This window comes from Mustela nivalis (genome assembly GCF_964662115.1).
Source record: "Mustela nivalis genome assembly, chromosome: 1".
NCBI classification, from domain to species: domain Eukaryota; kingdom Metazoa; phylum Chordata; class Mammalia; order Carnivora; family Mustelidae; genus Mustela; species Mustela nivalis.
The window spans coordinates 156310452-156337344 of NC_139020.1; the positions used below are offsets into that span (position 1 = coordinate 156310452).

General features: G+C 41.9%; 1 protein-coding gene across 5 annotated transcripts in view; it reads left to right on the forward strand.

Annotated features, from left to right (window-relative positions):
* Positions 1-26893, forward strand: part of MYRIP (myosin VIIA and Rab interacting protein) — a 390291-nt gene that overhangs the window by 113998 nt on the left and 249400 nt on the right. Inside the window, exon 3 of one of the 5 annotated variants that reach the window (XM_082746224.1) lies at positions 19105-19216. The exons of the other annotated variants lie outside the window; for them this stretch is intronic. Coding sequence (XP_082602350.1) covers positions 19209-19216 — 8 coding nt within the window. The 5' untranslated portion in view covers positions 19105-19208. The remainder of the gene's footprint in view (positions 1-19104; positions 19217-26893) is intronic. 5 annotated transcript variants of the gene reach the window in all.

Genomic DNA, 26893 nt, shown 5'->3' on the forward strand with positions numbered 1-26893 from the left:
AGCTGATATATCCATGGAATGCTATTGGCACCACATACATTTGTTGGGTATTTCTTTTGGGAGAGTTCCAGCTGAAAAGAGTCGAGTATTCTGGGGTACCATGTGATGGTTTAACCATAACAGGTTGCTAATTGGGGAATCAAGACTGAGGCAGATGTTGCCTTAAATGTGAGCTTACATAAGCCACATTAGTCAGGGCTCATTTTAAACAACCGCATTTCTTAGGAAGCTACTTGTACACCGAATCTTCTTCTGATAATCAGTGCCTTCCCCCTCATGAGGGGGACGCTGTGCAGGCAGGAACCTCACGGTGAGGAGGTGAGGAGAAATGTCACTTTGATCATTGCTGTGCTTTTAAAGTCACGCTAAATGGAACGGCACTTTGCAATCTCTCAACCCCAGCAGTTTCCTCTTTTCTTTCAAATCGAAGCACACAAACGTTTCCCTAACTACGGTTTGGATCCAAAATGTTTATCTGGCAGACCTGTGCAAGTTGAATTCTGGAAGGAAATCTAGCTTTAAAAAACATCTTAGGACATTGTGTCCAGGGTTGAAATCAAGGACCATGTTTCCCACACATGTTTCCTCGGCAGTTTTCCTTGAAGCTTTCGGTTGATTTGTTTTTGCTGAAGATTGGAGTTCATAGGTGGAGGGAGAATGGTAGCAGGAGATCCAGAGAGCAAAGGGACCCACATGCATTTTTATAGGGATATTTACTTTATTTGTTGACACCTCTCTTCTACTTCAGAAAGGACTTAAAGTGGTTTCCTGACGTCACCACATTCAACTGGAAGAACTAGGCAAGTTGGAAATAGGGGTGGAGAAACAGGAAGGTTATTCTAGAGCAGATCACTAGGGATCCCTACCACCAGAGGCCCATTTTCCTCTGTGTTCTGGAGTCTCAATAGGAAAGGAAAGGGTCATCTGCAGGGTGGAGACCTCCGGGGTAGGCACTGGCTTTACAGAACCAGATCAGCCATAAAACCCTTGTTTCCTGGCCCCACCTCTGGAAGGTTTCCGATTTGCATTTTGAATGAACCCCTCTATTTCTAGTTGAGATGCCTAATGTCAGAGGGCCACACAAATGCATCTTTCCCCCCATTCCATCTTGTCTGATTTGGAATTTGCTTTCTCTGCCAGGCACATTTTCCTCTTCTGCTGTGAGGTAGCCCCTCTTCATTATGTCAGTCAGCCACATCCTGCAGTAGGACCATTAGGTCAGCATGTGGGGGATTAAAAGGAATTAAAGGCAGATATTTCAAGTAGGACCAATGGCATAAGGATATTCAATAGCGGTTACATAGATGGAGCATCATTGTTAAAATTAATCACTATGTGGTTCTGTTTCACAAACAGAGAATGAATGGACTTTCTTGAAGGCCAGTTATGAACCACGTAGCATAGCATACTGATTTAGACACATCTAACCCCCTAGTTCATCTGGGTGCAAACTGCAGACCCACCATTTTTAGCTCTATGACCTTAAGTAAGTAACTTAACTTCTCAGAGCCTCATTGGCCCATTTATAAGGTAGCTGTAATAAAGCCACCTATCCCAGGGTGTTATGAGGGTCAGGTAGGATAATGCACTTAAAAACTTAGGTCCTGGGTCACTTGGGTGGCTTAGTTGGTTAAGTGTCTGACTTTTGATTTCAGCTCAGGTCATGATCTCAGGGTCATGGGATTGAACCCTGCATTGGGCTCCCCACTTAGTGGGAAGTCTGCTTGAGATTCTCTCTCTCCCTCTGCCTCTCTCCCCATTTGTGTGCACACGCACTCTCTCTAATACATAAATATATATTTTTAAAGATTTTATTTAAAATCTTTAAATAGAGAGAAAGAGAGAGTACAAGCAGAGGGAGGAGCAGTCAGAAGGAGAGGAAGAAGCAGACTCCCTGCTGAGCAGGGAGCCTGAGGCAAGACTCAATCCCAAGACCCTGAGATCATAAGCTGAGCCAGTGGCAGACACTTAACCGACAGAGCCACCCTGGTGCCCCTAAATAAATAAATCTTAAAAAGATTTAAGTATCACCCAACATGTGATAATACCTCATAGATGTCAGTGCTTGTTGTGTCTGAACTCATGAACCTGTTGTTATGACTTTGTAACTTTGAGACTGACTGACAATGAGAAGGAACAAAATTGCCACCAGTCTGCTGGAAAGCAATTTGGATATTGGGAAGGACCCAGAAACACTAATAGCTATATGTTCTCTGAATTAGAGCTTCCTCCCTTTCAGCAAAGGGACAGAAATGGAGCATCTGTAAAATTCAGTCTAATGCGGGGGTTCTCTGTGGGTGAAAGGGAGCTGTTAGCTTGTCCAGAGATACCCAGCCCATCTAGGAGGGCCTCAATTGTCCTGCAAAGTTACCTCTGTAGAAGACAATGCTTCCTCCACCTAGGATTTCCAGTGTTGGAAGAAGGGGCCAACGGCACCCCAAAGTCTTAGGAAATCCTGCCTCACGTTTTTGGGCTTCAACTTGCTGACTGACCATGATTTAGAATCACTGTGTAGGAAGATGGAAGAGTCTCTGCCAGCCCATTTCTGGCCAAGACACTCAGATGCCAAAAATCACTCGACTTGGAAACTACTTGTGTGTCAGAGTAGAATTATGAATGATTAATTTTTTTTTCAATTTAGCTTTATATTATAAAGTTATCATGCCTTAGTGTCATGAGAGAATATATACATAAGACAGACAAAGCAGAAGTAAGTTAGTACAGTTGTATGCCTGTCATCAGATAGCTCATGCATGAGAGGGCCTGACATCTAGATGTCACAGGAATGTAAAGAGGGAAAGCATACACTTTGTGTTAAGAAAAAGCCTAGATTTGAATCCAGCTTGAGCACTTTGCGGAGTGGCTAGTGCCAGGTCAGGTCCTCTCTCCGATCATCAGTCTCATGATGGATGCTGTTGAGCTGACTTAACAGCTGCTCACACCAAATGAAATGCCGTGTGTGAACTGCCTGCCAAAGCCAGTCCGTCCCTCCTCCCCAGCCAGGTGGGGGTTAGGGGGTGTTTGATGGTGTGAGAAGTGAGCTCTGAACAGTTGGTCAAGATTAGTGATAGAGCGTTAAAAGGGGGAATGACTTCCACTGAGTCTCTCATTAAGCTCATCTGGTTTCCTTCTATCCGTCGGTCCATGCTTCACCTTACTACTTATTCCAACGCGCATGCATTTCTCCATTCACCTGCCTATCCGGCCCTTCTTATAGGGTATCCTGCAGTGTGCAAGGAGCCACTGATACAGAGACGAACCAAACAGCCAGGGCAAAGAGGGTGCCTTCGTGCTTATACACTCGTGTTTAAATATAAAAATGTGATCACACTGAACCCACAAAGCTTCTTCCTAGAATCACAGACACCAGGAAAAGTTTGATGTTCTGCATGTGTCCAAAATCAACGTTTATATGTATGTGTGAACATGTGTACGTTTCTGTTTCTACTGATCACTTATCTGTATTAAAAGTAAAAGCCGTGTTTTCCCCAGGGGATCTCCTTTGCTCATTGTTGTTTACTGCTTATTTTACTAAAACATCTGCATATTTTTGCTATGTACCAGAAATCTACATCTTCAGAGGTCCGTTATTTTAGGTTTATGTTTAGAAGCTACTCTTAAGTGTAAAGCTTGGTCATTCAACAGTTGACTCTCTTCCATTTCCTGTATTCTGTCAGTATATGGTGCTGGACAGGTCTCCTTGCTTTAGGTTTCCTCTTCCGCTGCACATTTGCCTTCCTGCTGTATGTTGGTACCTGACATTTCACCAAAGAATGCCACCTGATGCATCAAAATGGCAAAATCTTGGTCTTCATCCTCCTATCCCTCACCCCTCCCTGATTAATTTTTAGCTTTTTATTACTATTATGAGCAACTTGGATTCTATTCTGGTCATTTCACTTGAGAAGGAACCTTACACAAATGGTTTACAAAATACAAAATACAAAGTATTTTAAGCAGTATGAAGGGGTTTTGAATGGCGTACATGATAACATAGCAAGTAAGAAATTGCTGGTATGAATTCCCAGTGAAGAAGCAGTAGCATGTTATGCAGTGGGCTGTCCAGCAAAGACACTATGGTGTGGTCCCTCCCAGCCATGGTATTCTGGCCTGAATGTGAGGACAAAGAACTTCTCTGTTCTCTTAGAGCCTTTTCTATTCATTATTGAGTTGTTCTAGATATATACTTGACGTGTGTTCAAGGTTTGTGGTTCCCCTCTTTAAAAACCAGGTGCAATCTAGATGTTAAACTGAAGACAAGATCACTGAGGCCTGAGTGTGATGCTGTTCATGAAACCCTTACTTCAAGGTCAGGCTGCAGAAGAGCTCTAGCTGTCCAGAAAATTGTGAAACCGATCCAAGAAGCACTTGGAGTTATATACTGTTTTGGAGCACATTGTAGTCTGCTGTGGAATCTCAACATAGTTTTTATGGAAGATGACAATTTTTTTAAAGATTTTGTTTGTTCATTGAGAGAAAGAGAGAGGGCGGGAGTGGGAAGATGGAGGGAAAAGCAGACTCCTCACTGTACGGGGAACCAGATGCGGGACTGAACCCAGGACCCTGGCATCATGCCCTGAGCCCAAGGCAGATGTTAACTCACTGAGCCACCCATGTGCCCCAGAAGATGATAATTTTTAAAGAAGCTTAAAACTTTTCTCATAATCTCCAGTTACTATGCACACATCTGATCATTATAACTGCTTGGAGAATCATGCCAACCGTAGATCTTGGGTCATTTTGATACATACCTTTTCTAGTTTTGAGAGGGAAAAGGACAAGTGTATTTGCTAAATGGGTAAGAAAAGGTCAGTTTGCAAATTCACAATGTTTTAATGTATATCTCTTGAAATAATTTAAATTTGTACTAAAATTCATATTTGCAGCTGAGTCTGAAGTGCAAGGTAACAATCTGGTAAAGTATTTTATGTATAAGTACACATTTAGCAGACATTATTATTTAGAATTTTCTTCATGTCTTGCCATAAATCCCCCAAGTGGACACGTCACATATTAAATTTGTTTTATTGAATTTATTAGTATTTCAACCCAGCTGGGGTCAGCCTTCTTTATGTACATATTTGTGGATCCCAGAAGTCGCTGGGTGAGCTTATTTGGATGATATCTCAGACCTTCCTTAACACCATTTTCTGAATGCCGCATAGCTGTGAATTGTATGAAAAGAAGTGAAAGCATTTTATAGAACTAAATGTGATTTTTTTCTCAATTTAAACTTTGTACTCATCCCATTTGGATCTACTTAATGATTTCCTGTTGTCTCTCCATCCCCCCAACCCCAAATCAGAGCTAATAATAATAATAAAGTCATAATTTACTTAATTATAGCAATTAAGAATATTTTTAAAATCTCAACACTTTACTTTTCCTAGTAGCTATTTGTATCAGGCAGGGTCACCCAGAGGTCCAGAACCAGTAGGGGAAATGTGTGAACACTTATTGCAAGGAACTAGCCTACATGATTGTGAGAGCTGGCTGAGCAAGTCCAGAGCACAGGGCCAGCCCTCAGGAAGGCCGGCTAGGACTAATGCAAGAGCTGAGGCACTGTTCACAGGTGGAATTTCTTCTTTCTTAGGGAAGCCTCAGTTCTACCTTTAAGGCCTCTCAACTGATGGAATCAACCCTACTCAGATCATCTAAAATAATCTCCTGTACTTAAAGTTGACTGATTATGGACTTTAATCACATCTACAAAGTACTGTCACAGTACCGTCTAGATTAATGTTTGAATCACTTTGGACTATAGCTTAGCCAAGCTGATATATAAAAAGGAGCATCACAATATATAAATGCAAAACGTTTCAAATTCAGCAAAACTAATATAGATTTATGCATAAATGTATTTGTTTGATATCAGCAGAAACCAGTTGTTGCCTTGGTGTTGCAATGAAATGCACACTTTGAAAATAAATGTTCAAGCCCCTCCTGTCTATGCCAAGGGGAAGGGCACTAGAGAGGTGATATGGGTGGCAGTTGGGTAACTCCAGGATTTCAAGGAAAGTACACCTCAGGACATTCTATCTTCTCTCCAGTGAAGCGCTCTGAGTCAAAAGGGCTTTCCTTGGCTGTTCAGAACATGTCTTTTGCTAACTGTGTACTCAAAACAGCCAGGCTTAAACCCAGAAACTTGGAAGCCAGGGGAGGGCACCCCAAATTTTACCAACTATACATGATGTTGAAGGAGTGGCTCCCCAACAATTGTAGGGAACGGGGGTGACAGATACTGGGCATTTGAAACATGACTACTGTGTTTTTTACTTCTGCTCTACCGCTCAGAATAAAAGCTTCTTGAAGGCACAGAGTATATATCCTCAGAGCATGTCACATAAATAGCGTATGTACAGTTTGGGTCTCAGCAGGAAACAGTATGCTCAGATTAGGATCATTTCAGGAGAGGACCACAAAAAGGCCTATTTATAAAGCCCTAGGGAAATCCTAAATAATATGGTACTCTATAGCCATTACTATCTCCTGCGTGAAATTAGGGGAGGGAGAGGCTACTTTTGGGGGCAGGAGGTGCTGTGACCTCTGGGTAAGGGATGAAGCTGGTCCTCTGGAGAAGGAGCTGGAGGAAGGAAACACCCTGATCCTGAAAATAGACCACACTCTCCCTCTGGCCACGTGCCTGGGCTCCTGGTTGGCCGAACCCACCAAGAACTAGAGGGTCATGGAGTCAGCTGATGTGGTCCATTGGAGTCAATCACCTGGGGGGCACAGTGGAAAGTGGATCAGATGGGCGAATGGAAGATTGTAAAGCCCTCCATTAATGCTCTTGTCAGTTTCAGGTATGTGAACTTGAACAAGCTGGGTAAATTCTCTGAGCCTTGCATCTTCTCATTTTAAAATGAGGTAATCATAGTTATCTGGCTAAGTTAATTTAGGGCCAGATAATATACATAAATTACTCGTAACAATAGGTGCTATTTAATATAAAGCTGATTTATTATTATTTGTTACATTTGTTACCACTGTTACTGTTTCAACTAACCCCTAGCATAGACCTGAGGTTCACATGCCAGTAGGGAAAGAGGTAAGACATTTAAGAAGAATTTTAAACTCTTTTAGAATAACCATAGCACCTTCTGTGTATATATACTTTAACCTAAATTCTGATGATAAATAAAACAAAACTCCTACTTCTTGTTATCATACCTTTTCACTTTTCCCTACCTACTCTCCAGGGATAAGAAAGAAAATTAGTAAACTTCCCCACTTTGAATTCCATTCCCCTATCTACTTCATAATGGGGAATCTAGAGACGGGAAAAAGGCCAAAAGATTTGGGATCAACAGAGAGAAACTGAGATTAACACACATTTCCTGGCTTCACTGTTACAGTAATTCAGTGTGATTCTGTAAAAACTGTGAGGACAGGCAGGTAAAGACTGTGAGTTTAGGCATTGAGGTATAATAAATGTGCCCACCTCTCTCATTTCTCTAGAGTATTTATGATTATAATGGAGGATTTTTAGATGTAATAATAGATGGATAATAGTATATATATAGTAGTAGAGATTGCTATACTTTATTTGTAAGTTCGATTGTAAGTCAAATAGAAAGCCAAATGGAAACATCTTAAAATTCTGTCTTGTAAATAATACAAAGGGAATCTGTTGTCTTTGCAAAAAAAGAAATCTGCACCTTCCGGCTCCTGGGCTACTAGTAATAGCATCTGATTTTGAAAGAAATTCCTACTCATTCCTTAGGGCAGACGCTTGGAGCTGTCTACATGGATGACACACCTGGCTGTGAATAGAACCAGGTCGGAGGTTTTGCTATGGTTTATTATATTACACCTATGAATAATTCATGAGCCATCTGTTGACCATAAAGCCAGTTAAGGAATTCTAATAAATGCATGATTTCCATTTCCTAGGGTAAAGCAGCATTGGCATTTACAACCTTCTGGAGCAATAAAATGCCAGTATGGGTTGACAGTTATGGGTCCTTGCTATTTCTAAGCATTAATCACCTCAAAGACAGTATCATGTATCTTCACTTCTAGAATGCTGAGCTACAAAACGCTGGCAACGTGTTAAAACCCCATTTACTTCTTATGATACAATATCTTATATTCACATGAGCCAGACTTAATGACTCACAAAGACAATTTGGAATAAATATGGATATTCACCCTGGAATTTTCTCTTTCAATGGCAATAATTATTAACAACACTAGTTTTTTTCTCTGAGGTAGTGATTTTTTGGCAGTTTCGTTCTTATTCAAAATGAACTGAAGATGTGATTATTATAGTGCTGCTATCTTTCCCAGCTTGTAATTGCTCACAGATTAATTGAATTTCTTTTTTACTGGGCAAAAGTAACACTATATCAGCAGGAGGATATGATTTTGAAGTTTCACTGCCACAAAATGGTTTTATTTTTTATTTTTTTAAAAGATTTTATTTATTTATTTGACAGAGAGAACGATCACAAGTAGGCAGAGAGGCAGGCAGAGAGAGAGGAGGAAGCAGGCTCCCCGCCGAGCAGAGAGCCCGATGCGGGGCTCGATCCCAGGACCCTGAGATCATGACCTGAGCCGAAGGCAGAGGCTTAACCCACTGAGCCACTCAGGCACCCCACAAAATGATTTTAATGTGCAATTAAACTTTAACTTATGATTCTGAGTTACTTTCAAAAATCACAAATATTGCCTTCCCTGATTTCCAGGGTGGTTCTGATCACCCTGGAAAAAATAAGGAAATAAATATACTTTAAAAAGTACCACAGGGCACCTGGGTGGCTCAGTGGGTTAAAGCCTCTGCCTTTAGCTCAGGTCATGATCCCAGGGTCCTGGGATCCAGCCCTGCATTAGGATCTCTGCTCAGCAGGGAGCCTGCTTCCTCCTCTCTCTCTGCCTGCCTCTCTGCCTACTTGTGATCTCTCTCTGTCAAATAAATAAATAAAATCTTTTTTAAAAAGTACCAAACCCCAGTCAGATTTTTGTCATGTTGATACTTTTGTTTTGAATCTTCTCATATTTTTCTACATAAAGATGGGTGCATCTCCTTTGGACCAGAAAAAACTCATGCCTGGAAAGTCTTGATTTTATCTCTCATTCCAACTGACTTGAGTAATGTGACTGTTTATTAAACTGCCTTTATATTTTGAAAATAAAGATAATGAGTATATAATAAGACCCCAACTTTGTAAATAAATGCAGGCATGCATATGTGCATTTGTACTGATTTTTAAAAGATCAAGAGGGAATATTGCTAAAAATTGAAAATGATTACGTCTGGGTAATTTTTTTATTATAATTTTTTATTTTAATTTGTGCTTTACTTTCTAAATTTCCTTTAATCATACAGTAGTTTATTTTTTTAAAAAGCTAGTGAGAAGTGAAAGTGCTCATTTTCCTCCTCCTTTTATTCACAAAGGAGCACATCCAAAGAAAGACTATAGAAGTTTGAAAGAGGAGATGGCACTGAGGGGGTGGGTGCCCAGGACTGGGAGGGTGCAGGGATGGGTGGTCCTTAAGGTCAGCACACTGAGCAGATCTCTCAGGGATGACTCCCAGAACCAGGGTCCCAGAATCTAACAGGCATGTCAGAGCACACAGGCTCCAGATGATGGTTGGATGGTTACCATCTCTTGGACAAGGATGCCCCTGTTGATGTGACTGGTATATTCTTTGCCCTGCTGGATCCAGAGCTGCTGGTTGTTCAGTGGGAATGGAACCAGTGCAGGGCTCAGTCTTGCAGGCTGACTGACCACCTTTGGCATCCACCCCCAGATGCGTATTAGAGTGATTGGCATGAGGACTTTTGGTTAAACATGACTGGAATGAAGCTAGTCTTTTTAAATGGAGATCTGGGGACTCCTGGGTGGCATGGTCAGTTGAGCCTCCTACTCTTGGCTTAGGTTGTGATCTTGGGGACCAAAGGATCAAGACCCACACCAGGTCCACTCTTAGTGTGGAGTCTGCTTGGGTTTCTTTGACCCTCCTCCATACATGTATATAAATAAATCAAGTAAATAAATAAATTTTTTAAAAAATAAAATATAATACATGTGAATAAATAAATCTTTAAAAAGTAAAATATAATAAAATAAAATAGATAGCTGCATAAAACATATTGAAGTGAAAAGAATAATACCCATAAACCTTGAGACTATTTAATGTCTAGGTCAACTTTTATATTTACCATTTATACCTGATTTACACCTGACCTTTTCCTTTGTGGTTTCTTTAGACCAAAATTTCCAGGCTTCTGTACCTTCTCTCCACATGGTCAGTACTGGTCATCACCTCTTAAAACAGTGTCCAGTCTTCCCTTCTTTTGTGTTTGCCTGGGAGCTCATTTATTCATCAGGGTCTGTGGAGCCCCTATTGCCCCTAGGTCCTAGGTCCTGGGCAAGGTAAATTACTCACAGACCCATAAAAGTAAACTCCAATTTTTTACAAAAAGGGTTTCCACCCCTCTTCTCAGCAGGACCTCTTAGCAAAGAGTTCACTGTGTAATTAGAACTATTAGCCTTCATCTTCTGGATGTAGTCCAAGGCTTGGGCTGGGTACCATGTTACTACTGACAAGGTCTAATACCAGTCGAGACGTGGGGTGGCATCTATGAACTTAGCAATGTCTATCATAGTCCTCAAGTATAAAAAGAGACATGCAAACTAGTGGTATTTTGTGCATTGGTATATATCAGACCTGTGTGACTGACACCAGAGATGTTATTTTGCCTGGATAAGGATATTGGCATAAAGTCACTGAACAGATAGCATCTCATTCTGAAACATTATGGTTAAAAGTGGATGATGAGGGGCACCTGGGTGGCTCAGTGGGTTAAGCCACTGCCTTCGGCTTGGGTCATGATCCCAGGGTCCTGGGATCGAGCCCCGCATCGGGCTCTCTGCTCAGCGGGGAGCCTGCTTCCTTCTCTCTCTCTCTCTCTGCCTGCCTCTCTGCCTGCTTGTGATCTGTCAAATAAATAAATAAAATCTTTAAAAAAAAAAAAGTGGATGATGAGAACTGTGGATGTTGGAGTGTCTGTGCTGTAGAGGTTGTCTGGAGATACCAGGACCATCTGTTTTGTCTGTCTTTAGGTGACCTTGGAACTGTGCAAAGAGAGTGTCCAGACCCTCCTGATTAAGGCATTTTGTCTCTTTTGTATAGTAAAAATAACTGTGGACACTATGTTCTGGCTGGGATTATGATGCCTCAATGCCATATGTTTGTGTTGACATTAATAGTGTACTCTAAAATTTGGCACAAGGCTAGCCACATGCTGCCTTCAGCAGCATGGACTCTAGGGCAGGACTTCCTAGAGATCACAAAGAAATCAGTTCCAACCCCAGCCTTGATCAGGTTATTGAATTTGAATTTGATGCTCTAATCTCCAAGTGGGTAACTCCATCATCTTATCAAAGACAACTTTGATATTGGGGAAAGAAGTGCTTCATAACGTACCATTGCATCTTACTGAACTCACTGTTAGTTTTGTAACAATGTTATCAGAATCTTTATGTACATCCCCTAGGTCCCAGCCTCTTTTATGTTCAAAGTGGTAGCATTTTTGCACTTTCATCATAATGTTTGATGCTGAGTTGCTTTCCCCACTTCCCCACTTTTGAAAAATGGTATATAAAAAAAAAGAAATTGCACAGAGAGAGCAGGAGGCCCTCGGTAGAAATGACCTATTGATGCACTGTACATCAGTGCTGACTGCTGAATGAAAACAAGGTCAATGCCTACAATGCTTAGGCCCTAAAGTTTTCATATACTAGAGCTTTCTGAGCACTCAACCCAGATTTTTAATAAATCTGTCCCTCTTGGGATTTTCAGTGTTTAATAACCCAAAGTAAGCAGCTAATTTGCCAAATATAGTTAAGTGAACAACCTTTATCACCCACTCTGCTGCAGGAGGCAGGTGACATTTGGTTTCATGGCAATTAATAGGTAACTTTTAAATGGCCGGTAAATTGGCAATTGATTATATTTTCAAATGAACACGGCCACCACAGAAACACTGTGTCACTTTTGGTTAACATCAACATGACAAACTTGTAATGAACATTAATGTCAGTGGCTGAAAGATGTCTACAAGATCTGTTTAAAGTATTTAGGGAGTGAAGATCCCTGTGGCTGGTGCTGATACAGAGGTGAGCACAGGAGCTCATATCCAGTGGGGGAGTTATTCAAAGAATGGCAAAAGATGGGCGCGTGGGTGGCTCAGTTCGTTAAGCGTCTGCCTTCAGCTCAGGTCATGATCCCAGGACACTGGGATCATGTTTTCCTCTCCCTCTGCTCCCCGCCCCCCACTCGTGCCCTCTCTCGCTCACAAAAATAAATAAAATATTTAAAAAAAGAAAAGAATGGCAGAAGAAAGTGAGGAATTACAGCTGTGACAGGTGATGGAGAAGGATCATAATGCTGCCTAGGGTGGATTCTCTAGAAGCAGAGCCTCAGGCAGAGGTTTGGATGCCCCTGATTTATTGGGCTCATAGGAGGAGAGGTGTCCAAATCAGGCTAAGGCAGGGAAGATGAGGTCTCAGCTAGACTGAGCTTTAGCTTGATCCCATGGGAGCTCTGGAGTTTGACTTACACCCCAGAGTTGCCCCACCTTAAGGCAAGTTGGTCTTTCATGTTGTCCCCTGCCCTGAGCTACTCAGACATTAATGAGAGTCTGACCTGGGGTGGATGGGTATGGTATGTCTCTGGGGCAAAGGGGATTCTGTAAGGCCAAGGGCAGTTTTCTAACGAAGGAGGACAACAGAGGGAATAAATGCATCAAGTTGTGAGGGACCCTTGGTGTGGCTCCAACAGCATCTGCTAGAGATGCTAAGAGTGTTCTTCCTTCAGAGCTCTCTGATGGCTGCCCTAGCACCCAGAAAAAGAGCCACATTTCTGAAAAGGACTGCCAATGCCTGTAGGACCTGGTGGGACTGGATTCTCAGTTATCTTTTCTATTTAAACAGCAGTGTATGTTTTGAACATTCTTTCACATTTCTTCAGCGTGTGTTGGGGCACCCAGTTTTGTTGTCTTACGTTTTTATTCCAAAGATCTGTAAGTGGCCTAGGATTTTGCTTTAAAGTAAAACTTGACATATGGTATGACTCTTCTGGCTTCAGAGAAATCTTTTTTCTTTCACTAAATGTGACCAGAATTACTGTCTCCATTTGAAATTGGCCAAGGGTTGAAGATAGAAAGAAAGAGTTTTGGGGGTCAAAACGTATATACATATTTTTAAAACTACACAAACGTTTTGCTAGATACAGTGGACTTCTTTATCTGGGCTCTGTCCTTTCTTAGAACATCTGCCTTTCTTCCCACATTTAGGTTTGTCTCTTAGATCTCTACAGCCTGGGCTCTTTTCACTTTTTTCAGGGCCTCTCTCTATTATTTGATATCAATTCATTTTTTTCCTCCTTAAATTCTTCACCTTTTTGAGTTCTATTTTAGCATTTGGTGTCTGTCCTATAGCAAACCCAGGGAGGTCCTGAAATCTGACCATCTGTCAAAATCCTGTGCTGCTTCTGACATCCCCAAAATCCATGCTGTTGAGGCCTTGGTGCAGACAGACCTCTGTTGACAACATTGTGATTCCCTGCAGATGTTTGAGTCACTGTCATTATCAGCCTGGCTGCTAGGTCTGAAACACTGCCAAGTTCCTGAAGAGACAATTTTATCTGACAGATTTCTTCCAATTGCAGGAACGTATGTTACTTATAAGACATACATCTAAGGATCGATTTAACGTTGGAGGTTAGAACACATCAACTCATGTTCCCTGTATGCTGGTGGGCTCTGGCTGGGGGAACTTCTGGCACACTGAAGGAACTCAGGAAATATATGTAGGTTGAATAAAAGTGAACTGGCTGAGTTTGGTGAATCCAAAGAGAAACAAAACATTTTGAGTTTTTGAAGAACCCAAATTACTAGCAGGGAAAGTGGACCTGCAAATACATGGTCATAACAAACTGTGATATGCCTGTTTTCTCATCTGGAAATAAGGTGCAAGACCTCTCTTTGGAGAGAATTGAAAGAAATCATGCATGTGAAGTGCTTAACAGAATGTTTTTATGTTAGGGCACCATTTAGTGGAGACATGTACAGAGCAGGGAGAAAGTAGTTGATTCTATGAAGTAGTGGTGAAGTGTATCCAAAAAAACTTAATAGACTTAGTGCCTGAGAGTTGAGCAAGATGTTATGGTTCTGTCCATCCATTCATTCATGATCTGTGTTGGCAGCAACACCCATCTCTGTCAGTGGCTCTCCCTATGTTTATGTAGGATGAGAGATTGGACATCAGTGGACAGGTTTCATCTCCTAATATGACTTAATTTACTTAATGGAATTGCCAGTTTTATCACCAAAAGAACCACTGATGATTGCAGTTAAAAATTACTTACAGATACCCAATGGCCTTGATCATATTAAACAACAGGAATTGCTAAACATTGTGTTTCAGAACCTCAGGTCCTGCCAACTCTCTTGGGAATGACAAAAGAAATTTTTATAACAAATTAGTAATTTCAACACCATAAAATATTTACTAGGGAAAACTAACCAAGCATATATTATTAATCTTAATAAGTATTTTAAAAGAAGGGTATGTATCTTTTAGCATCTGTCCTATGTTCATTTTTTTTGTTGTTGCCTAAATCATGATCCTAATGATAAGGCCTAGTTTTCTCTGACAGAGGAATCTTAAAAACACTTCCTTGTGTCGGGCAAAACTGTCTCATGGTGCATGGACAAAATATCCTCCAGGGCTATTTACCTACTAATGTCAAACTCACAGATACAAAAACATGTCAGCCCCATTGTCCATGCGTTTGGGTTTTCTAAAGTAATATGGAAATATTGTGATGATGAATGGGTATTAGTGTTTAAAGATTAGAAATATTTAAAACTTAAAGCAACCATAGAAACTTACTTCTTCATAAATGTTTCTGAAATTTTGCTTTTGAAGAGGCTTAATCCATAAACAAATACCATTGCTAAATATAAACCTGAAATACAGGTTTCTGATATTTGAAAAGGTGGGCCTGGATTACATTCAGCTCTTATGTGACCCAGCTCCTTCATCCCTGCCAGCATCTCTGCAGAGTACAGGGCACCGACTTAAACATTGTCAGGAAAATAGGAAGTAGTACTGCATAGAAAACAGAAAATCTAAAAAACAAAAGGCAGTATTGGTTTTCTTGTTCAAAACTGTTTCCTTTGGATGCCAGGTATATGTATATGTATGTGTACCTCCCTGTTATATAACACAATTTTTAAGCCTAAAGTTTGAGTAATATGAGTTACTAATTAGAAATATTCTCCATCACAAACTATTTGGTTTTGATTGTTGCGCTAGACTGTTTTGACCCCATTGATTTTGATTCCTAATGCCTTTTCTGTCAGACCACATCCCCCTAATGCTTGACCTATTCTATTTATTCAAGAAGTAGCTGGCAGCTTGCTTACTTGACCCTGAGGGGGACTGGGCACACAGTGGGGAACCACCCAGACCAGGCCCCACCCTCACCGAGTTCTAGGGGAGGAGGCAATTAACAATAAACAAATGAACAGGTATGTAAAGTCATTAATTACAGATTGCAGTAGGGGCTGGGAAAGGAAGAAATAGAACACTGACAGACATTAATGGGGACACGTTCTTTACCAAATATTTGAAGACAAAATATTGGAAGACCTGTGTATTACTTGATTTTCCAATATAAACACCACATGAGAAATTTAATTTAGAATTAGGTGCCAGAAAATGCTACCTCCTGTGAGGAACTAGTGAGCTTCCTTCTTTGTACAACAGAAAATTATCTCGTTTACCCTATTTCCTTTTTTTTTTTTTTTTTTTTTTTTTTTTTTTTAATATTCTTGGCTCTGTTTTCCAGGAAGCTTGGAGGAAAATTTGATGCCTCATGAAAGCATTAAATTATCTGTTCTGCTCAGTGTATTTGAGCAGGAGATGAGTTAAAACACCACCGTGGCCCTTGCACCCCCATCCAAGGATGTGCTTGTAAAATAGCGGGTGGTTCTGAGGCAGGCCAGGGTCAGCTTAGATAGTAGACCAGAGCAGAGATGTTTGAAGGGTAGTTTTTGTAAGGAAGTTTCTCAGCATGATGTGCAACATTATTCACACCTCCATTCTGCATCAAATTCTCAAAAAAATCTACTTTATTCTCTAGTGTTTGATAGAAATTGGTTTTGTATTTGTGATGCATCCCAGGGTTAAGGCTGGCCTGAAATTGACCATAGAGTTAGAGCAGATGTCCCAAAGAGGCCAGCCTCATTCCGTTCACATTCTGTTCCCGATCCTTTCATCTCTTTTCCTTATTATTTCTTTCCCTAGTTTGTTGATTTTATTGTATTTATACATTTATGTATGTGAACATTGTTGAGAAATACAAACAAATCTCTCTCTTGAGTTCCCTGAGAACCTAAGGTGTGATAGGCAAACAGACTGAGATGAAAATCCGTGCTCTGGTATCTATTGGTGTTTGCTATGGTGTCCCCCCCCAAGTCTACCTTGCCAGTCCAGTACTCTCAAAGCACAGTGTCTCCAAGTGTTGACTGCTGATGGCTCAAAATTGCTCCCATATCAGAATTTTCCTCCTAGAGATTATAACCCCCTTGTTGGAGGGTGAGGTGGCTTCCCAAGATATGACTGACTAAAACAAGGGTGCGAAAGGCTATCCTCTTCTCACAGTAGAACCAGCTGTGCAGTATAATCCAAGTTGCCAGAGCTCCAGTGGGGTCAGATTGAAGTAGACTCCACAGAGACTATGTTTCCACTTGCCTCCTTCCCCTTTCCTAATCTGTTTCCTTTCTCCCCTTCTTTTGAGAATACTCCTGCAATAAATCATGTGAACAAGAATCCCTATCTCAGGCTCTACTCTTTGGGCCTCTGTTTTCTTATTTGTAAAATGATGAGAGCTCATCACTGATAGAATTATTTTGAGGAGTAAGTGAAATAATACATGTATAGTGCCCAGAAAAACTTAAAAAGCAGGCATTCAGGAGCTGGTATTAACTGTTCATAATGTAAAGCCACATTTCATGACTAAAGAAATGTTGAAAAACAGACACCTTATTAAAAACTTCCCCGGTGTCTTGTTATGCATTCTGATGGTGCTAGTCGTCATGGCCCAATAGACGACAGCAGTCATATTGCTAAGTGGTAGACTTTTTCCCATTTCTAAGTGCAGGGCTGCCCTCTATGGGACTCTGAATAAATTAATTGAGGATGTAAGGTTATGAAGTATACCTCTTGCAGCTAATAGCAAACTGTATGAGGATTGTTCTGTCTAACCTTTAAAAAGCTTCTAGCAACCTATAGAGACAAATATATCCAGTTGTCCTTAGAATTTGAGTCCCTATTCCCTTGAGGCTTGGGTTTTAGAACCTAGTGCAAACTTAGATCTCTGCTCCAACTTCTTATTTCTAGAGAAGAAACTCAAAATTCATAGAGGTGAAGCAGCTTGTTCACTGTCCCATGATGAATGAGGAGAACTGAATTCAAATCTTACCTTAGCTCTGGCTTCCAACTCAGACTGTTTTTGTGTGATGTGCTGCTGTCTATATGGTCATGGATTCTTTCTCTGTGAATCGTTGCCATCTGTTTAATGACATTGAGTAATAAATACTTTTGCTACAGTCCTGCTTTTCTCTGCTTTGCTCACTTATCTCTAGCCACCTGCTTATCATACCGTTTTTCCAGCACAAAGGGCAAGCTTCCTACTCTAGGACCTTTGCTCTGGCGCTTCCGTTTCCCTGCCACACTCTTCTATGTACTGCCTTCAAGTCTTTGCTCAAATGTCACCTTCTCACACTGGCCCCCCTATTTAATATGGTGGGTGCCCACCACCAACACACCAGATTCCCCCTTGCCCAGCTCTACCTTTTCTTTTTTCCATAGCACTTATCACTTTCTGTTATACTATATAATTTACTTATTCATTATTTAATACCATGAATGTAAGAGCCTTGGGAGCAGGGATCTTTGTCTCTTTTGTTTACTGACACGGTTCATGTGCCTAGAACAGTGCATAGCACACAACAGTTGTAGTATGTGTTGAATTAATTAACCTTCCAAAATGAATTTATCACCTAATGGAAGGGTCAGTGCTCCGGTGTGGAAGTACAGCTCTCTGTGATGTCTGAGAGAGTTTGAAGAAATGTCCTGTTCCTCATGGAAGACCAGGCCACTGCTGTCTTAACTCTGCCCACTAAGAGACCAGTATCAATGTGCTGTAATTAGAACTCCTTTACCCACTGTCCCCTAAGAGGCCTCCAGGGCCTCCCCATCAAGCCTCTCATCACCTTTGACCTCCCTCATGCCCACAAGGCCAAACCTTCTCCATCTCTGGGCTCTTTCCCCATGTAGTAGGTCAGCCTATGCTCAGACTCCCCCTCTAAACTTCATCTCCCCCAAACCTTTCTATTTTGCCCCCAGAACTCATCACCATCAGCCACAGAGACCCCCTATCCTTAGCCTCTTCTCTGAGAGTTGTCACTTCTGTCTTGCTCTGAAGCATGCCTCTCCTCCAAGGACACCAATTCCACAAAGCCTTTTCGGATGGTGGCTGTTTCTTCTCTTCCCCATTGTAATTCTGGGCCTACTCCAGACCAGAACCTTACTCCTTGAGGCACTTTCCATCTGAATGTACTATGTATCACTTGACCTTGTTATGGGCATCTGTCAGCCTTGTAGCCAGTCCCTCTTATTCACAGGATATTTCATTACCTAGACCTCCGGCTCTCACTCTCTGTTCCTGTGACCCTTCCACTTCTCTTTGGTGACCTCAGCATCTCTGCAGTGACCCAGAATCCTAGTCTCTAATTCCTTGCTTTCCATTAATCTTCAAGTCCACAGCCCTTCTCTAGTTCTTGACATCCTCGACAATGCCCAGCTCCCACATTCTTGACCTCAAGCATCCCGGTCTCTGACCACCATTTCCTATCTTTGAGTGCCCTCTCTCTAATAATTCTTCCCTGAGATCTAGTGGGTTCCACGTTTTTGTTGTTAAGGTTACCTCTTGTCCTGACTTCATCCTTACGTAGCTGGGATTTCATTAATATATTTGGGGGGTTTTTTGCATTCATTTTCAGTCCTTTGGTTTTTGCTTTTTCAGCCCTACTCACCTGGCAAACCCCACCCCTGGTGAACCTCCAGTTGCCGTCTGCACCTCCCCCAGCACCTGAGCAGCTGAGTAGGGATGGAGGGAAATGCACCACCATGCTGACGTGAGTCAGTGGATTCTGAGCTCTGCCTGGCATTCCTAAATTGTTTCCACAGTCAATCTCCATTCTCCAAAATGTCAGTTAGTCACACCTTGTCCTCTATTCCCCACCCTCCTCACTCCTGTCCCCTCCTCATTCTCAGCTAATTACATCTTTTTTCCTGAAGGTTAATTTTATTTATTCATTCTGAACTAAGAATAAAGTTACATGTTTTATTAATAGGCCCTGCCCCCCCAGGCATGGTTGCTTATTAATAATAATGAACCAGTAATTGAAATTTCAACTAGAAGTAAATCAGTCCTAAGAGAAAAGTCAGCTAGCACCCATTAAATTTTTCCCTCCTCTACTAAGCTTTTTATAGAGAAATTAATGTTTACATTACATTAGCCTAATCTTTGCCCCTCTTTAAAGATGGGCAACTTCCATTTTAAAGAGTTGGGAGTACTTTCTATCCAGAGATACATACTGTTAACATTTTGATGTTTATTGGTGTAAGTTTGTTTTTCTTTAATTAAGTATTTTCTTAATTCAGCAAGAAAACAAAAGCAATTGGAAGCAACTTTCTGCCACCAGATCCTCTCTGTTTTCCCTCTGTCTATATGGCAGGTGATTAGGCATTAAGCATGGGTAGCAATAAACAATTTGTAGGTGGAGAAAGCTGGGTGGCTCAGTTGATTAAGCGTCTGTGTTTAGCTCAGGTCATGATCCCAGGATCCTGGAGTCAAATCCCACATCAGGCTCCCTGCTCAGCAGGGAGTCTGCTTCTCTCTCAGCCTGCTTTCCCTGCTGCTCCCTCTGCTTGTACTCTCCCTCTCTGACAAATAAAATCTCTTAAAAAAAAAAGTTTTGTGGATCAATGCATTATCCCCAGCATCTCAGAGCCCAATAGGGACAAGCTCAGCAGGCCTGAATTTCTTTGAGTTGTAAGACTTTGACTCTGTGCTAATTCTTCTTAGCCTTCAAAGACTGTCAACTTTCCAGTGACTTTCTTTACCATGATTTCAGTGAGATAATGACATCATTTTTAATCACGTGTCTGTCTGCTTTTAATTTGCCTGCTAAATCGGCATAACTTGAACTTAATAACTTAAAGGATTACTTTAAGTATGGTTTAAAGTATAAACATTTCTTTTATGACTTAAAGTATAAACATAAAACATAAATACTTCAAGCAAAGTGGAATCCCAAAGACAGAGAACTTAACGAATGCAAGAACTTATAAATGTTATAAATAAATGCATAGCACCCAGTGTCTGCAGTGTGAAATAGTATCCACGGAGACAATTCTGAGAGTTTCCAAGTGAACTGCTCCAAGCGTTCCTTGGAGCAGCCCAGCAAGTGTAAGAGGTTGTTCTGGAAACAGAATCTGCTTCTCCCAGGAAAGTCTTCTTCCTTCCCACGGCACAGCTGACTGGTGTCTTAAATCCCAAAGCAGAGAGTCAAGTAAAAAACCCACCCAGACTGCCCCTCCTGCATGGTCATGCACAAAGCTGGTCCCCAGGCTGCCTCACAGGCAGATGCACACTGTGTCTTTACACAGATTCATACCCAGGAAAAGATACTCGAGGGACTTAGGTTTAGTGGTCTGCACATTATTTTCTGTCCCTTCCCTAATTTCTGTGAGTCTTTATTTGGGGAGGTAAAAGTCAGATGATAAGCCAAGAAATCTGATAAAACTGGCATAAAATCCTCCCCGTGTGGCTGATCGTCCCCACAGACAGCCCTGAGCAGCACACAGCCATGATGACAGGTACCTGCAAGGTTTTACAGATGGGAATTATACACGCTTGTTCATTTTTCCTAATGATGTTCTTATATTAGTAACATGGCAAGTTGCCTCCTCCTTTCTCCTACCCAGTATCTGAATACCTAGAAAACACTAGAAGTCTCTGCATTTCAGTTGCAATTTTCATGAATTCCTTGCAGCAGTGCTTCCCAAAGTGTGGCATGTGGATCACTGCTGGTAGACCAGATGAGTGTGGGTGGTGCAGGACTAAACATTTTTTATATTAATAGTTATGTTTTTGTTTTAATGTGTATTAGACAAAAAATGAACAAACATAACTTGCCCAGTATTTCGTGGATGTAAATATTTAGAATTAGTCAAAAGGAAGAGGATAGTTAAGATTTTTTAGGTGAGAATGATTAAAACAAGAAAATTAAATAAATAGTAATGAAGTCATTAATGCATTTGGCAAAAATTATGAAAGTGGCCTTCAAACTCACAGTGAGAAAGTGATGTGTTCAATGGCAGAGGCCAGCAGGCACAATTTCTTAAAAGGAGAAAGATATGGAAACTCCTGGAGACCATTCCTTGAAATGATACAACACAGCATAGTCCTATATGGAAAGATTTTCTAATCAGGCACTCGAGTTTCTCCCACTGGAAAGTACAGCTGCCATTGATACTGTCCATGCAGTATGGGGTTTATTTTACATTCTTATGAAATTTTATCTCATAAAGTGATGGTAGGAACCACTGAGTCTTTTGTTTACAAAGTCAAAGAATAACCACAATAACTACAGCTGAATTCCTTCAGTCATTCATTCAACAAACACTAGAGAGCATTTTTGTGTGTCAGACGCTGGGCCAAGTCCTGGAATTAGGGGATTGAGAGGGTCCCCCACTGCAGGGGGTCAAGCTTAGGAATGACTTCCCATAGCAGCATTTCTGAAACCTCATGCTGGCTCTCCCATGACCGGACCGTAGCAGCACTGGAATAGATCAGAGAAGAGGTGGTGCAGGAAGACGCGATAGTGGCGGTGGCAGTGGAGAGAAATGAGCAGGCTCAAGAGCTATTTCAGGGTAGATCCAATAGAACATTGCCTAAGGGAAAGACAGGAGTCAGGGGAGAACGCTAGGTTTTTGGCTTCAGAAGCCCTGCGGGTGGAGATGCCAGGTCCCCAGAGCTCACGGAGCACATGGCTGGGGCTCAGTATCACATTCTCTAGGAAGTCCTGCCCTTTGTGGCTGTGTGTCATCTCTCCCCAAGGGCACAGGTGCTGCCTTATTCGTCTAGCATGAGGCCAGTCCTGTAAAAGGCATTTGGTCAGTTCCGACTAAAGGACTAGTAGACAACTTGGGGTGTGAGATTGCGAGACTAGTTGAATTGCAGTGTAGAGCAGTCCCTCTGCCCCATTTAAAATTTAATTTGGAGATAGATTTTGAAACTGCACTCCTCTGTTACCTTGTCACTCTAAAAACCTACAAGTAAGCACAATAGAATTCTGCCCTTCTGCCTCAGGAACATAAACACAGGCTTGGTGACAGGCAGAGCGAAGACCAGGTGAGCAGCTAGAGGGGACACAGTAATGAAAGGAGATGCTGAGCGGTTTGTTGATGTCCAGTGGCGTTTGTCCAGGCATGTCTGACTTTGTACACTTCCTGCTCTACCACCCTCATGTTTTCTTTCCAAAAAATTCTTAAAGTAGTACATCAGTACTTGATTTCTTACCTTTACCTGAGGGACTTACACTAATCAAAGGAGCCAGAAAAATATTAAGAGCACAGAGCCACAGAACAGAAACCTTGCCAGAAAGAAATTGTGGTGCCCAGGCAGGGTTTCTACCCTCCGCTGCGATGCTAGGACAGCATGAAGGAGGGCTAGGCTATGGGGCTGGTGTTCTACTCTGCCTAGTTATTCTGGCCCAACCCACTTTGGGCCCTCTCCGGCTAGTCCACATCCTGCTTCTCCCTAATCCCCATGTATGTGTGTTCGGTGTCCATCTGCTGCTATGTGTCTGGGCTTCTGTCTTCCTGGTCCCCCTTGGTGACCCACAGCACCTGATCCTGTGGTATGACAAAGTCAGTACTAGTGAAATGCATGAAACAGCACAGATCTATGCTTTGGGCTTTAATGTTACCATCAGTTGTTATTTTTACAAATAGTTAAGTTCATTCTCTAGCTTTATTAGCCATCCCACCCTCTCTTTGTTAATGGCTCCAAGGTAAAAGTGGATGCACAGAATTAATGAGCCAGAACATTAGCGTGGTTTTTAAAATGATGCAGATGAGAGCATTACAATGTGGAAATAGACTTCATGAGCAGGTGACTTGAAACTGTGATTTGATTTCATGGGCTTCAAAGCGAAACAGGAACATTAGCGGTGTTGCTCCTCACTGCTCACGGTCCACCTTGTTAGTGTGCTGGGTATACGGCATAGGTGTCAGGAACGTCTTTTGAGTGTCTTGTCCATAGTTTCCTGTAATATTTTGCAGATCTCCTTTGTGATTGAGTCTATAGTGGTAAAACAAAAATACACACCCATATGCAATCAGAAATTGTGAAACATCTATAAAGGAGAAACAACATGCTATGAGGACCCCAGGGGACCAACTTTCCCCTGAAGGACAAGGGGAGGTCTTTCGTGGAGAAATGGAGGAGGGTGAATGGACTTAAGCAGAAGGAACTTGGGGGAGAGACGCTTTCAAGAAGAGAGAGCATGTGGGAAAGCCTCAAGGAAGGCTAAGAGCACGGCATTTTCAAAGAACAGCCAGAAGTGGAACAGATGGTATGGATCGAGCCTGATAAGGGGAGGGGCAGATTTGGAGGCAGGCAGGCCACGCGGCTCCTATTGTATCTTGAGAAAAACTGGAGTCTGTGAAGTCATGTTAAGCAGGTAGGTAATGCATTTTTAGAAGCCCTTCTTGATGCAGTGTAGAGAAGAAATTAGGGAAGAGGAAGAAATGTCCCCAGTTTAGAAAGAGGCTGTTTCAAGATGCCCCTCAACAGATGAATGGATAAAGAAGATGTGATCCATATATACAATGGAATATTACTCAGCCATCAGAAAGGATGAATACCCAACTTTTGTATCAACATGGATGAGACTGGAGGAGATTATGCAGAGTGAGATAAATCAAGCAGAGAGAGTCAGTTATCATATGCTTTCACTTACTTGTGGAGCATAAGGAATAACACGGAGGACATTAGGAGAAGGAAAGGAAAAGTGAATTGGGGGAAATCAGAGGTGGAGATGAACCATGAGAGACTCTGGACTCTGAGAAACAAACTGAGGGTTTTAGAGGGGAGGGAGTAGAGGGATGGGTGAGCCTGGTGGGGGGTATTAAGAAGGGCACAGATTGCATGGAGCACTGGGTGTGGTGCATAAGCAGTGAATCTTGGCACACTAAAAAAGTAAAAATAAATAAATAAATAAATAGAAAGAGGCTGTTGCCCTGGTCCCAGGAGAGATGCCAGATGGAACTGTGGGGTACTGCAAAAACCAGAAGATGGTTGCCAGCTACTTTACATTTAGGAGCTAGGGTGTGTAGAACCTGGACTGTCCATGATCCGTAAGGAGAGGCAAGACCAAGAAAATATCCCATGTCTGGGTTTAGCAGCTGGACGGATGGAGGAGCCATTCACAGGGGCCATGATTCCAGGCACCAGCAGCTTGGCAGGGATGGAGGCAACATTTAAAACGTTCAATTTGAGATGTCTGTGAAATGACATCTATGCACTTGCTTCAGGAATCTGTGACTGAGCACCCACCTTCTTAGAAGTTTCCATGGTTAAGTGTTCACTGCGCTACCCCGGAATGATAAAGACTATTAGTGTCACTTGGGAACATTGTATATTTGCCACATTCACTGGCTGCCATCTGCACCCACTTTGGCCACACTTCAGGACAGGAGAAATAGTTGCCAGCTTAAAGGGGAAATTGGTTGTGTTTCCCTTAAGCAGCCAGATTGAATGAGGGTATGTTGGATGTGATGGCCTCAGCAAATGCTTGGGGAAATCTCTTTGCTTTGGAGAAGTACTTCATATCAGTTTAATCTTCAGAGTCCCTGGAAGACAGAGGCAACCTCTATTTTTGTCAGACTTCTGTTTCAGGCGAATGCATCTAGCCATAGGGAAAGTAGTTTCAGAATAGACCTGATCAGGTGTCAGGGGACAGTTCATGCTGAGACAATAGCATTGAGGCCTTGTCTGGTCATCGTTCTCCTATGAGCTACTGAGTAGGCTGTTCTTTGATTTTGCATTTGTTTAAATATATACATATCCACAGAGAATACATACCCGCAGAGTAGTATTTGAAATAGCAGAACCAATGTGGAAGTTGTGGGAGGAAGGGGGATAGAAACACTAATGCATACGAATGCTCCCTGCCTTCTCTGGGTGGTCCTGTCCAACCAGTGTGCACAGTGTCCAATCAGTGCACGCAGCCTGAATTCAAATCCTCACTGACTCTGAGATGAGTCACAAGAAACCAGCCTTCACAAACTCAGTTTCTCCTGCATTTGCTGGCAATATACCTGGAGTGCCTAACATGACTCCTGGCCCATGGCTGGTTGAAGAAGTCAGGGTTCTCCAGAGAAATGGAATCAGTAGGGGTGTGTGTGTGTGTATGTATGTAGAGAGAGAGACAATGAGAGAAAAGGAAAAGATTTTACAGAATAGTCTCATGCAATTGATAAATCAAAACTTTGTAGGGTAGGTAGGCAGTCCAGAGATCCAGAGAACAGTTGTAGTTCTAGCCCAAAGGCAGTCTGCTGGCCGAATTTTTGCTCCTATGAGGGAAGTGGTCTTTTTCTTAAAAATCCAACTGATTGATTCAGGGACACCTGGGTGGCTCAGTGTGTTAAGCCTCCGAGTTCGGCTTAGGTCATGATCTCAGGATTTTGGATCGAGCCCTGCATCAGGCTGTCTGCTCAGCAGGGAGCCTGCTTCCTCCTCTCTCTCTGCCTGCCTCTCTGCCTAGTTGTGATCTCTGCCTGTCAAATAAATAAATAAAATCTTAAAAAAAAAATCCAACTGATTGGATGAGGCCCATCCACATTATGAAAGGCAATCTGCTTTATGAAAAATGTACTCATTTAGGGGTGCCTGCGTGGCTCAGTGGGTTAAAGCCTCTGCCTTCAGCTCAGGTCATGATCCCAGGGTCCTGGGATAGAGCCCTGCATCTGGCTTTCTGCTCAGCAGGGAGCCTGCTTCCACCTTTGTCTCTGCCTGCCTCTCTGCCTAGTTGTGATCTCTGCCTGTCAAATAAATAAATAAAATCTTAAAAAAATTTTTTTAAAAAAGAAAAGTGTACTCATTTAAATGTTAATCTCACCTGGTGGCTCAATAGGATAAACGTCTACTTTTGGTTTATGCTATGAGCCCCAGGTCCTGGGATTGAGTCCCACATTGGGCTCCTTGCTCAGTGGGGAGCCTGCTTCTCCCTCCCCATCTGCTGCTGCCTCTGCTTGTGCTCTCTCTCTCTGACAAATAAATAAATTTTTTAAAAATGTTAATCTCACCTCGAAAATACTGTGGGAGCAACATCTAGACATGTTTGACCAAATGTCTGGGTCTCATGGCCTTGCCAAGTTGACCTCTAAGATTAATCATCATACTGGTGCTCTGAGATGGCTTTCAGAATTTCCTAGCTCTCCCCGCCCAGTTAAACCCTCAGAAAGGCCCTCGAGTAGACTTTCCATGCTTTCTGTTAACTTGCATCCGTGCATGACTCTGCTCTTTTTTTGTCTCTGAATCTCCCTTCATTTAGAACGTTATATAGCACAAAGTGGCATCTCCATATATGTTTATTGAATAAAGAAGCACATGAACTATGTAGGATTCATTTATAAAAGCAAAAGGCAGAAATTTCAACAAGCTGTGAATTTATTTATTCACTAAAAATTTAAAGCAGTGGATAAATTTAGATGTGGGCTTCAGGACATACATCTTAACA